At 45.1% G+C, this 17,133-nt stretch overlaps 3 protein-coding genes across 5 annotated transcripts in view; 2 read left to right on the forward strand and 1 right to left on the reverse strand.

Moving 5' to 3' along the window:
* The window catches only part of LOC100559816 (alanine aminotransferase 1), a 31,408-nt gene extending 21,228 nt beyond the window's left edge, over window positions 1-10,180 (forward strand). Inside the window, exons 9-12 of the mRNA XM_062979863.1 lie at window positions 266-440; window positions 1,435-1,590; window positions 2,152-2,264; window positions 3,475-10,180. Of these exons, the coding sequence (XP_062835933.1) occupies window positions 266-440; window positions 1,435-1,590; window positions 2,152-2,264; window positions 3,475-3,616 (586 nt within the window). The 3' untranslated portion in view covers window positions 3,617-10,180. The remainder of the gene's footprint in view (window positions 1-265; window positions 441-1,434; window positions 1,591-2,151; window positions 2,265-3,474) is intronic.
* Window positions 1-15,325, forward strand: part of LOC103282681 (fucolectin) — a 100,754-nt gene extending 85,429 nt beyond the window's left edge. For all 3 annotated transcript variants that reach the window (XM_062979866.1, XM_062979865.1, XM_062979864.1), the window contains one exon: window positions 13,885-15,325. In XM_062979866.1, the coding sequence (XP_062835936.1) occupies window positions 13,885-14,155 (271 nt within the window). In that variant the 3' untranslated portion in view covers window positions 14,156-15,325. The remainder of the gene's footprint in view (window positions 1-13,884) is intronic.
* LOC100560012 (fucolectin-1) lies at window positions 10,114-15,401 on the reverse strand. Its single transcript, XM_008122761.3, has 3 exons — window positions 15,299-15,401; window positions 12,163-12,460; window positions 10,114-10,554 (listed from the first exon to the last, which is right to left on the reverse strand). The coding sequence occupies exons 1-3, from the start codon at window positions 15,318-15,320 to the stop codon at window positions 10,395-10,397; spliced, it is 480 nt and encodes a 159-aa protein (XP_008120968.1). The 5' UTR covers window positions 15,321-15,401; the 3' UTR covers window positions 10,114-10,394.
* Window positions 15,402-17,133: the final 1,732 nt, after the last annotated feature.

Genomic DNA, 17,133 nt, shown 5'->3' on the forward strand with positions numbered 1-17,133 from the left:
AACAAACTCCTAGACTCCAGCTGTGTTCCCCTTGAATTTTGAGAAACCAGCCTTTGACTCCCTGCTTGAAGGCACACATTTGGGGCAAAACATACCTGCCTTTTCGCATGAAAACTCTCTGTATTAACGGTGACTCTAATAGTGACACTTTCTGAGGGTTTTCTTGGCAAGTTTTCTTCGGAGGGAGTTTGCCATTGCTTTCCTCTATGGCTGAGAGAGTGTCACTTGCTCAAGATCAGCAGCATTCGTTCCCTTATGTTTGCAGGTGCGGCTTCCGTGGAGGTTACATGGAGCTTGTCAACATGGACCCCGCTGTCCAGCAGCAGCTGATCAAACTGATCTCAGTCTCGATGTATCCCCCTGTGACGGGGCAGGTCATGCTTGATGTGGTGGTCAACCAGCCCCAGCCAGGAGACCCTTCCTACCAACTGTTCAGCCAGGTAGGCAGCACAAAAGGAAGCTCTGGGTGTGAAGGCACTTTGGGATGAAGTATCTTATATAGTGATGGAAAAATCACCCATCATTTTTCCTTTTCTATGCCCAGAAAGGGTTCTTAACACTCTTGAGATCCCATCAAGAAAGTCAACTTGTTGAAACCTGTGAAATCTCTGAGGACGGGGAAGGGGACCTTTTGGTGGGGCCTGAGCTTGTTACTTCTGAACCTCTTACTTGTGTGAGGTCTCGGGAAGTTTCCTTGGAGAATGGGAATGCTACAAGTATACTTTTAGGGAAATTTTAGGGAAATAGAAAGTGGTTCTTATGAGAATCTGCCAGGGATTGACTCTGAAAGGAATGTGGAAGAGACAATGGCTCTGCCTATAACTCAACGATTACAGTTCCAAAAAGATAGTGTGAAGCAGAGACAACTACATTTTTCCCAGATGCTGAAAAATAAGCAAAGAGAATCCAGGTGTGAGAAAGAGTCATGTCATGGGTAAGAATTGGAATTCTGAAGTGATATGCAACAATGTTCGTTGTGAGAACTGTGGGCTGGTCTATAGCACAGCGGGTTAAAACGCCAGCTATAGAAGATCCTGCTGACTAGAAGGTTGGCAGTTCAAGCCTAGGTTAGGGTGAGCTCTCGCTGTCAGCCCAGCCTCTGCTCACCTAGCCATTCGAAAACAACTATGTAAGTAGATAAATAGGTACCTCACCATGCCTGATTTGAGCACAGCCAGATGTCGGAGATGAGAAGAGGGAAGCCTTGCCTCTGTTTATATACTGTCTGTCTTGGTCAATTGTATAACGGCATTGGATGTTTGCCATATATGTATCTGTAATCCGCTCTGAGTCCCTTCGGGGTGATAAAGCTGAATATAAATAAAGTATATATTTATTAAGGTCACAGTGGTGATGCCCGCCGGGGTCTTGTGCTTTGCTCCTTCCCTTCTGTCCAGCTCTGACCAACTCTAACCAGAATTCCTCTCTTGGCAGGAGAAGCAGGCGATACTGAGCACTTTGGCCAAAAAGGCCCACCTGACCGAGCAGACCTTCAACAACACCCCCGGGATGCACTGCAACCCCGTCCAGGGAGCCATGTACGCCTTCCCTCGCATGCAGCTCCCTCCTCAGGCCGTCCAGGAAGCAAAGGTAAGGGGTGGGTGGGTGAATGGGGTCTCCATCTGGGAGGTCTTGAAGCAGAGGCTGGATGGCCATCTGTCCGGAAGGCTTTGGTTGTCTTTTCCTATCTTGCAGAAGGCTGTTGGGTTGGATGGCCATTGAGGTCCCTTCCAACTTTAGAATTCATTATGAGTCTTGTATCAAGTTCAGGACCATCTGTCAGCAATGCTGGGTGGGGAAACTAGAAAATCTTCCAAAACTTTTCAATTTTCAAAAACTATTCACACTTCAGTACTTAGGGTGCAGTTTTACCCCACTTGAACTTCCTGGGCTCTCTGATATGGAATCTTGGGAGTTGTAGTTTTACAGGGTCTTTAGCCTCCTCTGCCAAAGAACGTTGAAGCCTCACCAAGCTGCAACTCCCAGGGTCCCATAAATCTGAATTCAACCTTATTGAAGTCTTTTGCAGAAAGCTTGGGTGGCTGCTTCATAAGAATGTTATCATAGTAGATTCTTTCCCTGGCAGGGGTTGGTCTAGATGGCCTTTGGGGGTCCTTATGATTCTAAGGAATGCCTTGCTTCTTTTTCCAGGCCCAAGGCCAGGCTCCGGACATGTTCTTCTGCCTCCGGCTCCTGGAAGAGACCGGGATCTGCGTGGTTCCTGGAAGTGGTTTTGGACAGAAAGAAGGGACCTTCCACTTCAGGTACGGCTCCCTTTTGGGGTGGCCTCCTTGTCATAGTAGAAAACAGGTGTTGTAATAATAGCTATGTTGGTTACACAGACAAAGGGAAAACATCACATATACCCAGCATTCACTCACATCCATACTCACCTTCCCTTCTCCCATGGGCGGACATCATGCTGCATCCCTTGCAGATCTGCCACACCGTCAAAAAAGAAAAGGGTCTCCTTATATAGCGATTTAGTTATCCATTATTTAGTTAGTTAGATAACCACTGTCATTCAGCTCAGACTTGCTGGAGTGTCATCAGTCCTGGAAAATATGTTGTTTAAGCTTTTTCCTTATGGTAACATTGAGTTTGACTAGGTAAACAGGTGTTGCTTACACCAGGTCAGTAATCTGGATGTCTCATTAGCACTTTCCATGCCACAGTTAATCAAATTCTTCAATTCCTTACTTCTCCATAATGCAGTTTTCCATTTTAGCACGGTGTCTTCAGCCTTGCCAGACTATAACAGGCCCTAGCCAGACATGATGATAATGGTGATGATGATGATGATAATAATAATAATAATAATAATAATAATAATAATAATAATTTATTTGTATTCTACCCTATCTCCCCAAGGGGATTCAGGATGGATTCCAATTCATACAATTTAATTCAGCTCATTCATCACACAGTTGAATGATGCCCAGCCAAATGGCCATTAGATGTACAACATATAGACACAAACAGAGGCAATGTAACATTTTCCAGCTTCTGGCTTCATGAGGGTCTGCTCGATTCCAGCCACAGGGGAATGCCGCTTCACTCTCCACTTGTAACACCAAGTCCTTGATGGTATGACTTCCTCATGCCTTTCCGCACGCTGCTGGCAATTTTATGGTGTTGTAAATTAGTTAAATTAGCCTCCTCGCATAAAGCATGCCTAAATTTCCTACTTGACAGACTCAACTGTCTTTTGGACTGCTTAGGTCAACAGTGAGCTAGGCTATTAATGGTCGGGGGCTTCACCCAACCCAGGCTTCAATCTCATGACCTCTCAGTCAGCAGTGATTTATTGCGGCTGACTACTAACCAGCTGCGCCACAGCTTGGCCCATGAAAGTAATAGATTTGGGCATCTTCCCCTGAAGATAATAGATTTGGGCAGGTTTGTATGGCACAATATAGGCTCAATCCTTATGGGCCCCTAACCCTCTCCTTTCCTGCTCTCTCTCACACCCAGAATGACCATCTTGCCTCCGATGGAAAAACTGGAGGTTGTCTTGCAGAAGGTGAGCCAATTCCATGCCAAGTTCACCCAGGAATATTCACAGCCCCAGAACCACGATGAGGCCATAAGGACATCCGAGAAGGCAGGCCAGTAGTGGCCCAACAGTGGTAGCATGGGAGATTGAACCCAAACTCTGAGCCCAAGTCATCTCTCACTGTTAAAGGCTCAAGCAAGAGGCATGTGCTGGTTGGCTGGACATCTGACCCAGAAGGGCACCATTAGGACCAGCTCCATCGTCCACTTCTGAGCAACATCTCATGGGTGCCCTTTGGGCCACAGCAGAGGCCATGGCCTGCCCCAGTGTCCGCAGAACAAACCATCCATCTTCCTTCCAGATTCCTCCCTGGTGATCTATCTATCTTCTTTAGAGGTTCAAGCAGGAGGCACATGCAAAAGGCCTGGACATTTGACCCAGAAGGGCCTGATCCATTGTCCACTTCCAAGCACAATTGGACAGCTCAAGGGTATGCCTTCCGCCATGGCAGATCCCAGTGCCCACCACAGAAAGAACCAGTTTGCCCACCTTTTGTCCACTTCAGAGCACTGTCTCACGGGTGCCCTTTGCTGCAGCCAAGCCCAGTGACTGACCACCATCCTGCCCATAGAAAGACCCATTGAACGAAACTGAATGAATGAATGAATGAATGAAACTTTTTTTTACAGCCTGCCCTATCTCCCTGAAGGGACTCAAAATACAGTGGCAAATATTCAATGCCAATAAGAATAAACAAACAAACCAAAAACAACTAATTAAATCATAAGATGACTTAAATAAACAAGGCATAACACAATACATATCATTACAAACTTATGAAGTCATTAAAATCTCATTAAAGATTTCTAAAATTCAACTAAAATTGGAGATAGTGAGCAGCAGATTTTAACAGGTGTTAGCAGCTAGGTGAGACTCCATAGAGATGTACTTAATCCTCCTCTTCCTCTCCATAGATGTGTTTTTAATAGCTTTTTGAAGGAGAGGAGAGAAGGTAATTTTTAATTCTTTTCGGATAAAGACCTTTGGTATTCATCCATTCATCCAATGCTTTTGGGGTGGAAAGATCAGCCGCTTACAAGAAACGTTGCCCAGGGGACGCCCGACTGAATTCACTCAATCTTCGGGGAGGCTCTTTCCGTGTCCCCATTCTATGTGGAGTTTCAGGGCCAGAAAAGCAGATGGAGGAGGCAAAAGAATGGTTTACCCCAAGGCAGCGTTCTTGCACCAACCTTATTTAATATCTTCACGAACGACCAGCCACAAACACCACTCACAAAGAGCTTTATATATGCTGATGACCTTGGCCTTACAACACAAGCCAAAGATTTTGAAACAGTTGAAAAGCAACTCACCAATGCCTTGAAAGATCTCTCCAGCTACTACAAAGAGAACCACCTGAAGCCCAACCCTTCCAAGACACAAGTGTGTGCTTTCCACCTACGTAACCGCGAAGCCAACAGGAAACTGAAGGTGACTTGGGAAGGCCAAGAGCTCGAACACTGTTTCCATCCTAAATACCTTGGTGTCACCTTAGACCGAACACTAACATATAGGAAACACTGCATGAACACCAAGCACAAAGTAGCTGCACGCAACAACATCCTGCGGAAACTGACTGGCAGCGCATGGGGTGCAGACCCACAAGTAGTAAGAACCTCAGCCCTGGCCTTGTCTTTCTCAACGGCAGAGTCTGCCTGTCCTGTCTGGCACAAGTCTGCCCATGCAAAGCAGGTGGACATAGCACTGAATGAAACATGCAGAATCATCACGGGATGCCTTAAACCTACACCTGGTGATAAACTCCACAAGTTAGCTGGCATTGCCCCTCCTGACATGCGACGGGAAGTTGCTGCTAAAGGTGAGAGAAAAAAGGTCGAACATTGTGAAAGCCACCCACTGCATGACTATCAGCCTCCTCCCACCAGACTCAGATCAAGGAAGGGCTTCATGAGAACCACCATTCACTCCTCTTGACGTTCCTCCAGCAACAGCAAGGGTGTCCCTCTGGGCAGCTAAACCTGGCAATTCTAACTGGGTGGCCCCCCAAGAGGGTCAACCAAGAATGGGCAACTTGGAAGTCCCTGAACAGACTCAGAAGCGGAGTGGGCAGATCTAAAGACAACCTGGCAAGGTGGAACTACCTGGAGGAATCCTCCACCTTGTGTGACTGTGGAGCAGAACACACAACTCCGCATCTGTATGCTTGCCCACAATGTCCTGTCTCATGCACGGAGGAGGAGTTGTTTAAAGCTACAGACAATGCAGTTGCTGTTGCCCGCTTTTGGTCCAAAACTATTTAGTTGCTTGTGATCTCTTCCCCCCCCCCCCCCCCCATTATTTGAAATGTATTTGTTATACAATGCTTTTGACACGAAATAAATAAATACATTCTTTATTTACTCTGGGAGTTCCAGAGGTGGGGAGCGATTGCAGACAAGGTCCTCTCTCTCGTTCCCACCAGCTGCACTTGAGACAGGGGTGGGACCGAGAGCAGGGCTTTCTCAGCCAACCATAGCACTCTTGTTGGTTTGTATACAGAGATGTGGTCATTTAAATAGCCTGGGCCCGAACCATTTAGGGCTTTATAGGTAATGACCAGCACTTTGTGTTTAGCCCGTAAGCAGACCGGCAGCCAGTGGAGCTGCCGTAACATAGGAGTTATCTGTTCCCTGTACGGCACTCCAGCTAGTAATCTGGCTGCCGGTCTCTGCACCAGTTGCAGCTTCCAAACTGTCTTCAAAGACAGCCCCATGTAGAGAGCGTTGCAGTAGTCCAGACAGGATGTGACCAAGGCATGGACTATCATGTCCAAGTCTGACATCTCACGGTACAGGCACAGCTGGTGCACAAGTTTTAATTGTGTGAAGGCGCTCCTGTCACCACCAACACCTGAGGTTCCAGGGTCAGCAATGAGTCCAGACTGCGAACCTGCATCTTCAAAGGGGATGTGACCCCATCCAGCACAGGTTGTAACCCCACAGCCTGATCCACCTTCTGATTGACCAGGAGCACCTCTGTCTTGTCTGGATTAACTTTCGACTTATTGGCCTTCATCCAGTCCATCCCTGATGCCAGGCACTGGTTTAGGGGCAGGACGGCATCCTTGGCATTCGGTGGAAAGGAGTAATAGAGTCGGGTGTCGTCCGCATAAATTTGACACCAAACTCCAAAACTCTGGATGATCTCTCCCAGTAGTGTCATGTAAATGTTAAACAGCACGGAGGACAAAATTGAGCCCTGAGGGGACCCCACAGACCACCAGCCAGGGAGTTGAACGGGAGTCTCAGTTCCACCTTCTGGGTCCAGCCCTCCAGGAAAGACCAGAGCAATTGTCAGTGCCCCCAAGCCCCATCCCAGACAGCCGGCCCAGAAGGATATCATGGTCAATGGTGTTGAAAGCCACTGAGAAGTCCAGGGGTACTAGTAGGGACACACTCCTTCTGTCTAGCTCTCTTCATAGATCATCCACCAAGGCGACCAAAGCTGTCTCCGTACCGTGGCCAGACCTGAAACCAGATTGAGATGGATCCAGATAATCACTTTCATCCAAGAACCCTTAGAATTGTGAGGTCACCACCTTCTCCAGAACCTTGTCCAGAAAGGGGAGATTGGATACTGGCCTATAATTGCTCCGTTGATGGGATCCAGTGCTGGTTTCTTCAATAAAGGTCTTACTACTGCCTTCTTGAAACTAGTTGGCATTATGCCCTGAGTCAGGGAGGCATTTACCAACACCTTCACCCACTCTTCACCCAAGGGTCTGGAGAGCAGGTGGTTGGTCTCATTCCTCTGAGGATCTTGTCCACATCCTCTTACTAGAGGAATCCATAGAACCATGACATACAGATGCCTCCGTCACATCCACAGAGACTGCATTAACACTGATGTCAATATCGGAACGGATCTGAGCAACTTTATCTGCAAAGAGCCGAGCAAATTCTTCACAACGAGCTGCCGATTGGTCCGGGGTCTCTGGCTGAGCAGGGTTTAATAGTCCTCTGACCACTCAAAACAACTCTCTTGGTCGGTTCTGTGCAAATGCAATGTTGGCAGCTCCTACTACTATCCTATTTTGAAGATAAAATGCTTGGTTGCTTTAAGTATTGTAAGTGCTGAATCACAGTTACAGTGAGTAATTATGATTTTATCAGGTGTATAACATGATGACAGCATGAATGGAACATCGCATCATACAAGTGTATATAAGAACACAAACAGAATAAGTTGAGTGTGTTGTCGAAGGCTTTCATGGCCGGGATCACAGGGTTGTTGTATGTTTTCCGGGCTGTATGTCCATGTTCTAGAAGTATTCTCTCCTGACGTTTCGCCCACATCTATGGCAGGCATCCTCAAAGGTTGTGAGGTATGGAGAAACTAAGCAAGGAAGGTTTATATATATATACTAGCTGTGCCCGGCCACGCATTTCTGTATGAAGTCTGGTGGTATGGGAAATAAAGTATTGAGGAATTGGTGGTAGTTAAGGTAAAGGGTAAAGGTTTACCTTACATTAAGTCCATTATAAATGGGTTATATAGCTGTGTGGAAGGGCCTTGAGTCTACACTGCCATATAATCCAGTTAAAATCTGATAATCTGTATTTTATAGGCCGTGTGGAAGAGGCCTAAGTGAGGCCTAACTCTACCTGTCCCCTGGGCTGAGTGGGTTGCTAGGAGACCAAGTGGGCGCAGCTTAGCCTTCTGACTGGAAGCAATGGGATAAAAACAATTATTCCTCTCCCTCTAATTAGGACTTTATTTTTCTTTTCTTTTTGTTGTATGAACGTAGAGGCATGGATGAGGGGTTGTGCTGCCAAGTTTAGTGTTTCTGGGATGTGTAGTTTTGTTGTTTTGTCCTAGGCCGATATTTCATTACCCTTTTATATATATAGATATCTGTGGAGGCATGTGCCAGTTGCCTGGATGTATAGTTCTCCAAGGGCACCAGAACCAAAATGTGTTTTCTGTGTGCTTTCTACTCTGTTCCACGAAACTACTACGTTGCATTGATTTGCACAATGTTGCCATTCCATCCAAGGGTTGCATTAATGTGAAGTAAACTATGTTCCGCTATCTGAGATTATCTCAACAGGCAACCCGTGTAAATGCCAAATATGACTCACAAGCAATTGAGATAATTGCTGGATTTTTTTCACACATGTTTTAAAGACTGGACCAGGAGGTGCTGTGAAGTGTTTTAAGTGTGTGAATATCTTTTAATGGATTTCATGTTTTTAATAGTTTCAATGTTCGATCCTTTTTGAATGTTTGTATGCTAAACAGGTTGATTTTCAATGTGTTGTTGAAGGTTTTCATGGCCGGGATCACAGGGTTGTTGTATGTTTTCCAGGCTGTATGGCCATATTCTAGAAGTATTCTTTCCTGACATTTCACCCACATCTATGGCACTGTGCCCATAATTTGCATTGAATGGCTTCATCTACTGGCTACTTTCTGCCTGGGGGCATCCTTTGTTAGCAGAGACATGGGAACTAGGGTGATTAACTGCAACATTCACGCTGGCCTCCAACTGACAAGAGTTCTTCCCTCACCCTGGACTTCCCACATATATATATAAACCTTCCTTGCTTAGTTTCTCCATACCTCACAACCTCTGAGGAAGCCTTCCATAGATGTGGGCGAAACGTCAGGAGAGAATACTTCTAGAACATGGCCATACAGCCCGGAAAACATACAACAGCCCAGGCTGATTTCCTTTTATTACGAAGCGCAACTGGAGCATCTTCTGCAGAGTCTACTGTAAACACTTTGCAACTGATTCATGCAAATACCTAAAATAACCACTAGGTGGATGTGATACCTCAGGCACCTTTGGCCCCTGACCCTGTGGCTATTGCTGACCAGGACGACGAAGACTTTGGTTTTCTTCCAAGTCAGCAAGATTCAACTCCTTTCCAGATGCCTTCTATTGACATAGAGCCAGCACCAATTAAGGATGCCCTTGAAACAGTGCCGGCTCTCCCAGATTCTCCGGACGGGTTAGCGTTTGATCGCAGGGCCTTTTTGAAAACAGAGAGATCGCAGAGACAAAGCTTGAGGAGAAGCACCAGATTAGCGGAGCGTGGTGACTATGGCTAAGCTTAGTTCTCTTGGGAAGAATCAGGGCGTCAGGCACCTGGCACAGTGACTATGGCTAAGCTCAGTTCTCTTGGGAAGAATTGGGGAGTCAGGCACCTGGTTTGGGGGAGCTTATGAACTTCAATAAAAGTATTGCGCTGGGAACTTTCCTTTGCGGTGTCAACATTACTTCTCACTGAGAAACATCATCGTCTCTAGCTCCTGCATTCCAAGCGGTCTGACAGCGCGCTTACTCATGAGTAGACTGGGCGCTGGTCTACCTTCTTGCTCCAGTTTGGACTGTGTTTCAGCTCCAGTACATCTAGCTTGTGCCTTGCCTTGAAATCTTGCTTTTGGACATTTACTCCAGAGAACTCATCTGTGCTACCTTGCTCCTTTTCCCCACTTAATCCTCAAACCGAGGTTGAGTGTGTTTCGGTTTCTGGACTTTAGACCTTAATATGGGACATAAGACTTTCACTTATTCGACTAATTTTGATCTTTCCTGAAAGGTCAATTGCCTGCTCAACTTTTTTGCTTATTTTTTTTGAACTTTATTTGCTTCAATAAAGATATTATATTGTTATTGGCCTTTGTGTTGGTTTTCAGTGTTCTCGCTGCCCAGGGGTGTAACAGTGGAGTTCAGAAAACTTTTACTGTTGCCATTTTTTTGTGCCTTAAAGGGATCCCATTTGGGGTCGGGGTCCACAGTTGAAGAAGCAATAGACTAGAGGACCCTTAGGATGCCTTTGGCTGGAATTGTGCCTTCCTGCTTCCGGTCTTCTTCCTTTCTGGAGGGTCCCTAGCATTCATCTCTCAGCCGGGAGCCATAGACTTCCAGCTCACAGAAGGTCAGGTATTCCGTCCGGTCAGGGATGGTGACGCTCACATAGCGGCCTTTGAGTCCGTCACAGCAAACGATGCTGAGGGAGCCAGCGCTTCCATTGGTGACTGTCCCACAGCTGCAGGAGGAAAGGGATAAGAAATCTATTGGGTTGCTGTGAGGTATCCAGGCTGTACGGACATGTTCCAGGAGCATTCTCTCCTGACGTTTCACCTGCATCTATGGCAGGCATCCTCAGTGGTTTGTTCAGAGGTCTGTTGGAAATGAGGCAAGCGGAGTGTATATATATACAGTAGAGTCTCACTTATCCAAGCTAAACAGGCTAGCAGAAGCTTGGATAAGCGAATATCTTGGATAATAAGGAGGGATTAAGGAAAAGCCGATTAAACATCAAATTAGGTTAAGATTTTACAAATTAAACACCAAAACTTCATGTTATACAACAAATTTGACAGAAAAAGTAGTTCAATACGCAGTAATGTTATGTTGTAATTACTGTATTTACGAATTTAGCACCAAAATATCATGATATATTGAAAACATTGACTACAAAAATGGCTTGGATTATCCAGAGGCTTGGATAAGTGAGGCTTGGATTAGTGAGACTCTACTGTATATTGTAACGAAGTGTGATTTTTTTTTAATTTACAGATATCATGTTTAATTGCATTTTAAAAGGGTCAATATTTCAGTTACTCTGCACTCTTGAGTTGGTTGCCATGGAGAAGTGGGCGGAGCCAACTGCCATTTTGGTGGAGAAGTGCAGGTTTGAAAAAGAAGCAGTTAGTCTGTGCCCTGATGAGGTATAGGGAAGACTGACCCTCGGTTGAAGGGATCAGGGAGACTCAAATGCTTGAGTCAATTTAAAATAAGTTTGGTGACTTATTTTAAGGTAGTCTGTCTCCTGATGAGAAACAGATACTCTGTGATTGTAATTCATAAGGTGAGGATGCCTGCCATAGATGTGGGCAAAACGTCAGGAGAGAATGCTTCTGGAACATGGCCATACAGCCCGGAAAACACACAATGAGCCAATAAATATAATAATAATAGTCATAATAACAGTAACAATAATGATGATGATGATGTATCAAGTTGTCTCTGCTCAAGAGTGTTGAGGCCTCACCAAACTACAACTCCCAGGATCCCTAAGACATGACAATCCAGAGGGGCAACACAGCTAAAATAGGAAAGTCCGGATTCTCTTGGAAACTGTAGTTTGAGCACTGGTAGAAGGACTAAGGGGGCATCTATATGATATAATTAATGCAGTTTCACTCCGCTTTCACTGCCATGGCTCAATGAAATGGAATCCTGGAAGCTGAAGTTTGGCGAAGAACCAGCACTCTTTGGCAGAGAAGGCAAAAGAACTTGATAAATTGCAACTCCCAGAATCCCATAGCATTGAGCAAAGTGGCATCGATCCGTATTCATTCTCCAGTGTAGATGCACCTTTGGAGAATAACTCTAATGAGGACCAGACTCCTGAATTTGTTTGTTCTAAAACACAGAATGGGAAGGGTCCCCCAGAGGCCATCTATTCCAACCCCATTCTGCTCAGTGCAAGAAAAACACCTTGAAAATGTGGCCGAACACTTCCCTGCTGGGAATACTTTAGGGGTTGGACTGGGTGGTCTCTGGGGGACCCTTCCAAATTTGTGATGTAGAGCTAAGAAATGCGGAGGTGGTTTGGAGTGAGAGGATTTGCAGCCCACGCTTGGCTTACACGGAGCCGCATTTGCCGTAGCTGTCCTGGTAGTCCCCGACGTGGATCCGAGCCCCCTTGATCCGCTCCGAGCAGCAGTCCGAGCGGTTCTTGACCACGACGGCCTTGACGGCCAGGCGGGCGCCCAGGTCCACGCTCCACCAGGGCCCCGGCTCCTTCGTGGTGTGGCTGCAGGAGCCGTGGTGCCAGTCTCCGTCCCGGTCCCCGTCCACGGCACTCTCCGCCCGGCTGAAGACCAGGCCCCGTTGCGGGAAAGTGGACGACTGGGCCGCCGGACGGCCACGGGCCCAGTTCTGAGCTGGGGTCAAGAGAGAGGGACACGGGTCAAGATACAGGGCCAGGTATGGAGTCACTGACCTTACGTTATGCAGAACCATTGACGGCTAGAGCTGGAAGAGACCCCAAGGGCCATCCCACCCAAAGGCGTCATCTAATCCAGAGGTCCTCAAACTTTTGAAGCAGAGGGCCGGTCCACAATCTTTCAGACTGTTGAGGGGCCGAATGATCATTTGAAGATAAAAAATGAACAAATTCCTATGCACACTGCATATGTCTTATTTGTAGTGCAAAAACAACAACAACAGCAACAACAACAACAACAACAACAATGAAAGAAAAATACAATATTTAAAAATAAAAACAATTTTAACCAATTCAAAGCGATCAGGATTTCAATGGGAAGTGTGGACCTGCTTCTGGCCAACAAGACAGTCAAGTTAATTAGGATTATTGTTGTTGTGTGCCTTCAAGTCATTTCAGATTTTGGGCGAGCCTAAGTCAAAAATTTATTTATTTATTTATTTATTACATTTATATCCTGTCCTTCTCACCCCGAAGGGGACTCAGAGCGGCTTACAATTTATATCTATATACAATATATTATATTATTAGCATAGAAGAATATTAGCATTATATATTACTATATTGAATTATACCACTATATTGTAATATTATTAGTAATATTACATGTAATATATAATATATAATCAATATTATTATATGGTATTAATAGTATTACATTGTATTACATTATAATGTTTCTATCAATATTATATGTATATACAATATTATATTATTAAAACTGATATAAATATATTATATTATAAAACTGAGGGCAGGGGCCAGGTAAATGACCTTGGAGGGCTGCATCCGGCCCCCGGGCTTAGTTTGGGGATCCCTGATCTAATCCCTCCCAACAGATGGCCATTCAGCCTGGACTTTAAACCTCCAGAGAAGGCAACTCCAAGGCAATCTATTTTATCTATATATAGTAGGCTTGCTCAAATAATTCGATTTTCCCGTTACCCGTTATTAATTCGTTATTTTCGTTTGTTTTGAAGCAATATAGAACCTTGGTTGTCCACACGTCTGGATATCGCGGTTTCGAATCGCGAGAGGCCTTTTTTTCTTATTTCTTCGTTTTTTTCGTTAGGAAAAAAAAGCTTTTGCAAAGCACCCAAACTCCTTTCCTTTTGCCCCTCAGCCAATGAGAGGCTCAGCCAATGGGAGGGGGCGAGGGGGAAGGAGGCCGAGGAGGAGGAGGAAGACGGAGGGGGGAAATGGCCGCCGCCGCCGCCGCCTCGCCTCAGCTCAGGCCTGGAGAGACCGAGAGGGGCCCGGCGGTGAGGAGGAAGAGGCCCGGGATGCGAGGGGGTGTGGGCCAGGCCCGTCCTCGGCTGCTCCCAGGGGCCCAGATTCGCACCCTCCCTCCCCCCAATACAGGTCTCCAGTCCATACCACGCTACATGAACTTGAATGGATACTGTGGTTGTGTTGTCGAAAGCTTTCATGGCCGGGATCACACTGTTGTGGTATGTATTCCGGGCTCTATGGCCATGTGCCAGAAGCATTCTCTCCTGACGTTTCACCCACATCTGTGGCAGACATACTCAGAGGTTTTGACGTCTGTGCGAAGCTAGGCAAGTGGGGTTTATATATCTGTGGAAGGTCCAGGGTGGGAGAAAGAACACTTGTCTGTGGGAGGCAAGTGTGAATGTTGCAATTGGTCACCTTGATTAGCATTGAATAGCCTTGCAGCTTCAAAGCCTGGCTGCTTCCTACCTGGGGGAATCCTTTGTTGGGAGGTATTAGCTGGCCCTGATTGTTTCCTGTCTGGAATTCCCATTTTCTGGGTGTTTCTGGGAAGGTAATGGCACTCCATGTAGTCATGCCGGCCACATGACCTTGGAGGTGTCTATGGACAACACTGGCTCTTGGGCTTAGAAATGGAGATGAGCACCAACCCCCAGAGTCAGACATGACTGAACTTAACGTCAAGGGATACCTTTACCTTTACCTACACACACACACACACACACACACACACACAAGCAGGGACTATATATACACACAATATATATCACACACACACCAATTTAACAAAGTTTCAGCCACAAAAACAAAGTTTCTGAAGTAGAACAATGACTTTCACAGTAAAGACAACCCAATTTAACAGGAAATAAGACTTTCAAACCAGGAACAGATTTCTGCAATTATTAAAAAATGGTTTATTATAAAAGCTATGAAAATTTGCCAAAAATCAGAGGATAAGGGAAACGTTCCACATTTTGGTGAGCTATCAGTGTTAAATGTGTTCTACCACTGTACCAAGTTTGAAGAAGATCACTCAAAAAATGAGGGCGGGAGAGCCCCCTAAGTCCCCCCCCCTTCGGGCTGTTTTTGGGCCACCGCGCATCCGCGTCCGCCATTAACGAATTAATTTAGAAAATAACGAATTTTCGTTAATTTCGAAAAATTTTGGGGGCCAAATTCGTTATTAGCAACAAAAACGAAAAACTGCCCCCTCTAGTTTTGAAACGAGTTTAGAATCAAATTTTTCATGGATCGATCAAGCCTAATATATATATAAATGCAGTCTGCATAATTCCCATGGAGTAAACAACAAAACCACTAATAGGAATATATTTTCATAACCTGTTAAGATTATGATTCCAATATGGTTAAACATTCATGCAGAGCAGTAAAAACGCAGAAGACTAGGGGTTTATGTGAGCAGAGGTAAAAAGATATTAAACAGTAAGACAAAATATCCAGCCTCCCTTTCCCTTTAAAAAGTCATGCGCATAAAATAAGCATCAGAGACATCAAATAAAATAGCAAAAATATGTTTACTCACAATCTTGTATGATGATGGTCATACAGGCAAAAACATCTTAGTTCCAAAGAAAAACAGTTCAGGAAACTACATATCTCTTAACAGACAGGAACATCAGCAAGGCATGGTCAGGAGCAAAGAGGAAGAGACAGGAAGAGGCATCTGTACATCACTTCCATTTCATATGCAAAACCCTTAAATGGTGTCATCAACTCTGGAATGCAGCTTGGCTCAGGTTACTAAGCAACAGACATAACTAACTACATAAACCATCCCACATTGAAAATGCATGCATGATTGCTTAGATAACCCAACAACCATTGGACCAAATGACACCAAATTTGGCCACAAAAAAACATAGTCATCCAGTCTATGTCTTTCCATCAAAAACCCCTATAAAATTAGGGCCAAATTACAGAAAACCCCCCAAAACCAAAAATTACTAACCACACATGTGCGGAGGCTCCCCAGGAAACTTGGTGACGTTAGCCAGGTGGGCAGGGGTTCAATTGCCACCAAGCACTGACAGCAAGTTGTTGTTGTTGTTATTATTATTGTTATTATTATTATTAGGTTCCTGGGAACCATCAAAATGAACAAAACCTGGCAGTCAGCATTTAAAAAACTCTACAATCTAGATAGTAAATAAAGAACAACACTCCGAAAATAAGAGTATTCCAGACAGGAAACATCCAGAGCCAGCTAACACCTCCCAACAAAAGATTCCCCCGGGGAGGAAACAACCACGCTTTGATGCTGCAAGCCCATTCAATGCTAATCAAGGTGACTAATTACAACATACATACTTACATACATACTTGCATACATACTTGCCTCCACAGCAACACGTGGCCGGGCACAGTCTATATGTATATAACATAATATAATATAATATAATATAATATAATATAATATAATATAATATAATATAATATGCCACCTCACTTTCAGTCCCTTGATAAGATTATGCAACAAAATTTGAAATATTTTTTATTCCTCATTTGAAAGTGTTATTTCCTGTTTCACTGTGCAGTCCTTACACTGAAAGTAGTTGTTCTACTCCAGAAACTTTGTTGTTGTGGCTGCCACGAACTAGGTTGAACTGGCTGAGACTCTATCAGGTATTTATTGATAAAGCTATTGCAAAATGTGTGATACCAGGATGTCCCTCCCGCAAAGACAAAGTTTTTAAAGTTTAATAAACTTTCCTCCTGTTTTGATCATAGAACCAATGAGGAAATGACATAGATAATCCAGGAACAAAAATCGTGTTACATAGTGTCATTGTTATTATTGCTTTGCATTTTCTCTCCACAAAGGAGATTCAACAGATGGCCATCCGACCCCTTTTTGAAAGGCCTTGATTGAAGGAGACTCCAAGGGATCCTTACCTCCTGGGGGTGGCAAACAACCCTCGGCCAGCCTCGGCTTGACCAGGAGCTCAGCGGTCAGCAGCCAGGTCCAGACCAAGACCATCCTGCAAGTGGAGGGAGGAGAGCTCACTTGGAGAAGGAGCAAGGAGCAGAACGTGAGACAACAGTGTGATGTGGCAGCTGAAAAGGCCAATGCAATTGTAGGCTGCATCAAGAGGACTGTGGTGTCTAGATCATGCATGGGTATATTTCAGCCCTCCAGGTATTTGGACTTCAACTCTGGCTATTAGGAATTGTAGGAGTTAAAGTCCAAAATACCTGGAAAGAGGACCCAAGCTGGCCCATGCCTGGTCTAGATCAGTGGTTCTCATCTTTCCTAATGCCGCGACCCCCAACCATAACATTATTTTCCTTGCTACTCCATAACTGTAATTTTGCTACTGTTGTGAATCGCAATGTAAATATCTATATGCAGCAGGATGT

This window comes from Anolis carolinensis, chromosome 4 (genome assembly GCF_035594765.1).
Source record: "Anolis carolinensis isolate JA03-04 chromosome 4, rAnoCar3.1.pri, whole genome shotgun sequence".
NCBI lineage: Eukaryota > Metazoa > Chordata > Lepidosauria > Squamata > Dactyloidae > Anolis > Anolis carolinensis.

Coding starts and splice junctions, on each gene's coding strand:
- LOC100560012 (XM_008122761.3), bottom strand. CDS start 15,320: ATGACCATCATCATACAAGATT. Junction 12,461..15,298: donor GACCATCATCATACAAGATT/GTGAGTAAACAT, acceptor TCTTGACCCCAG/CTCAGAACTGGGCCCGTGGC. Junction 10,555..12,162: donor TACGGCAAATGCGGCTCCGT/GTAAGCCAAGCG, acceptor TTCCTCCTGCAG/CTGTGGGACAGTCACCAATG.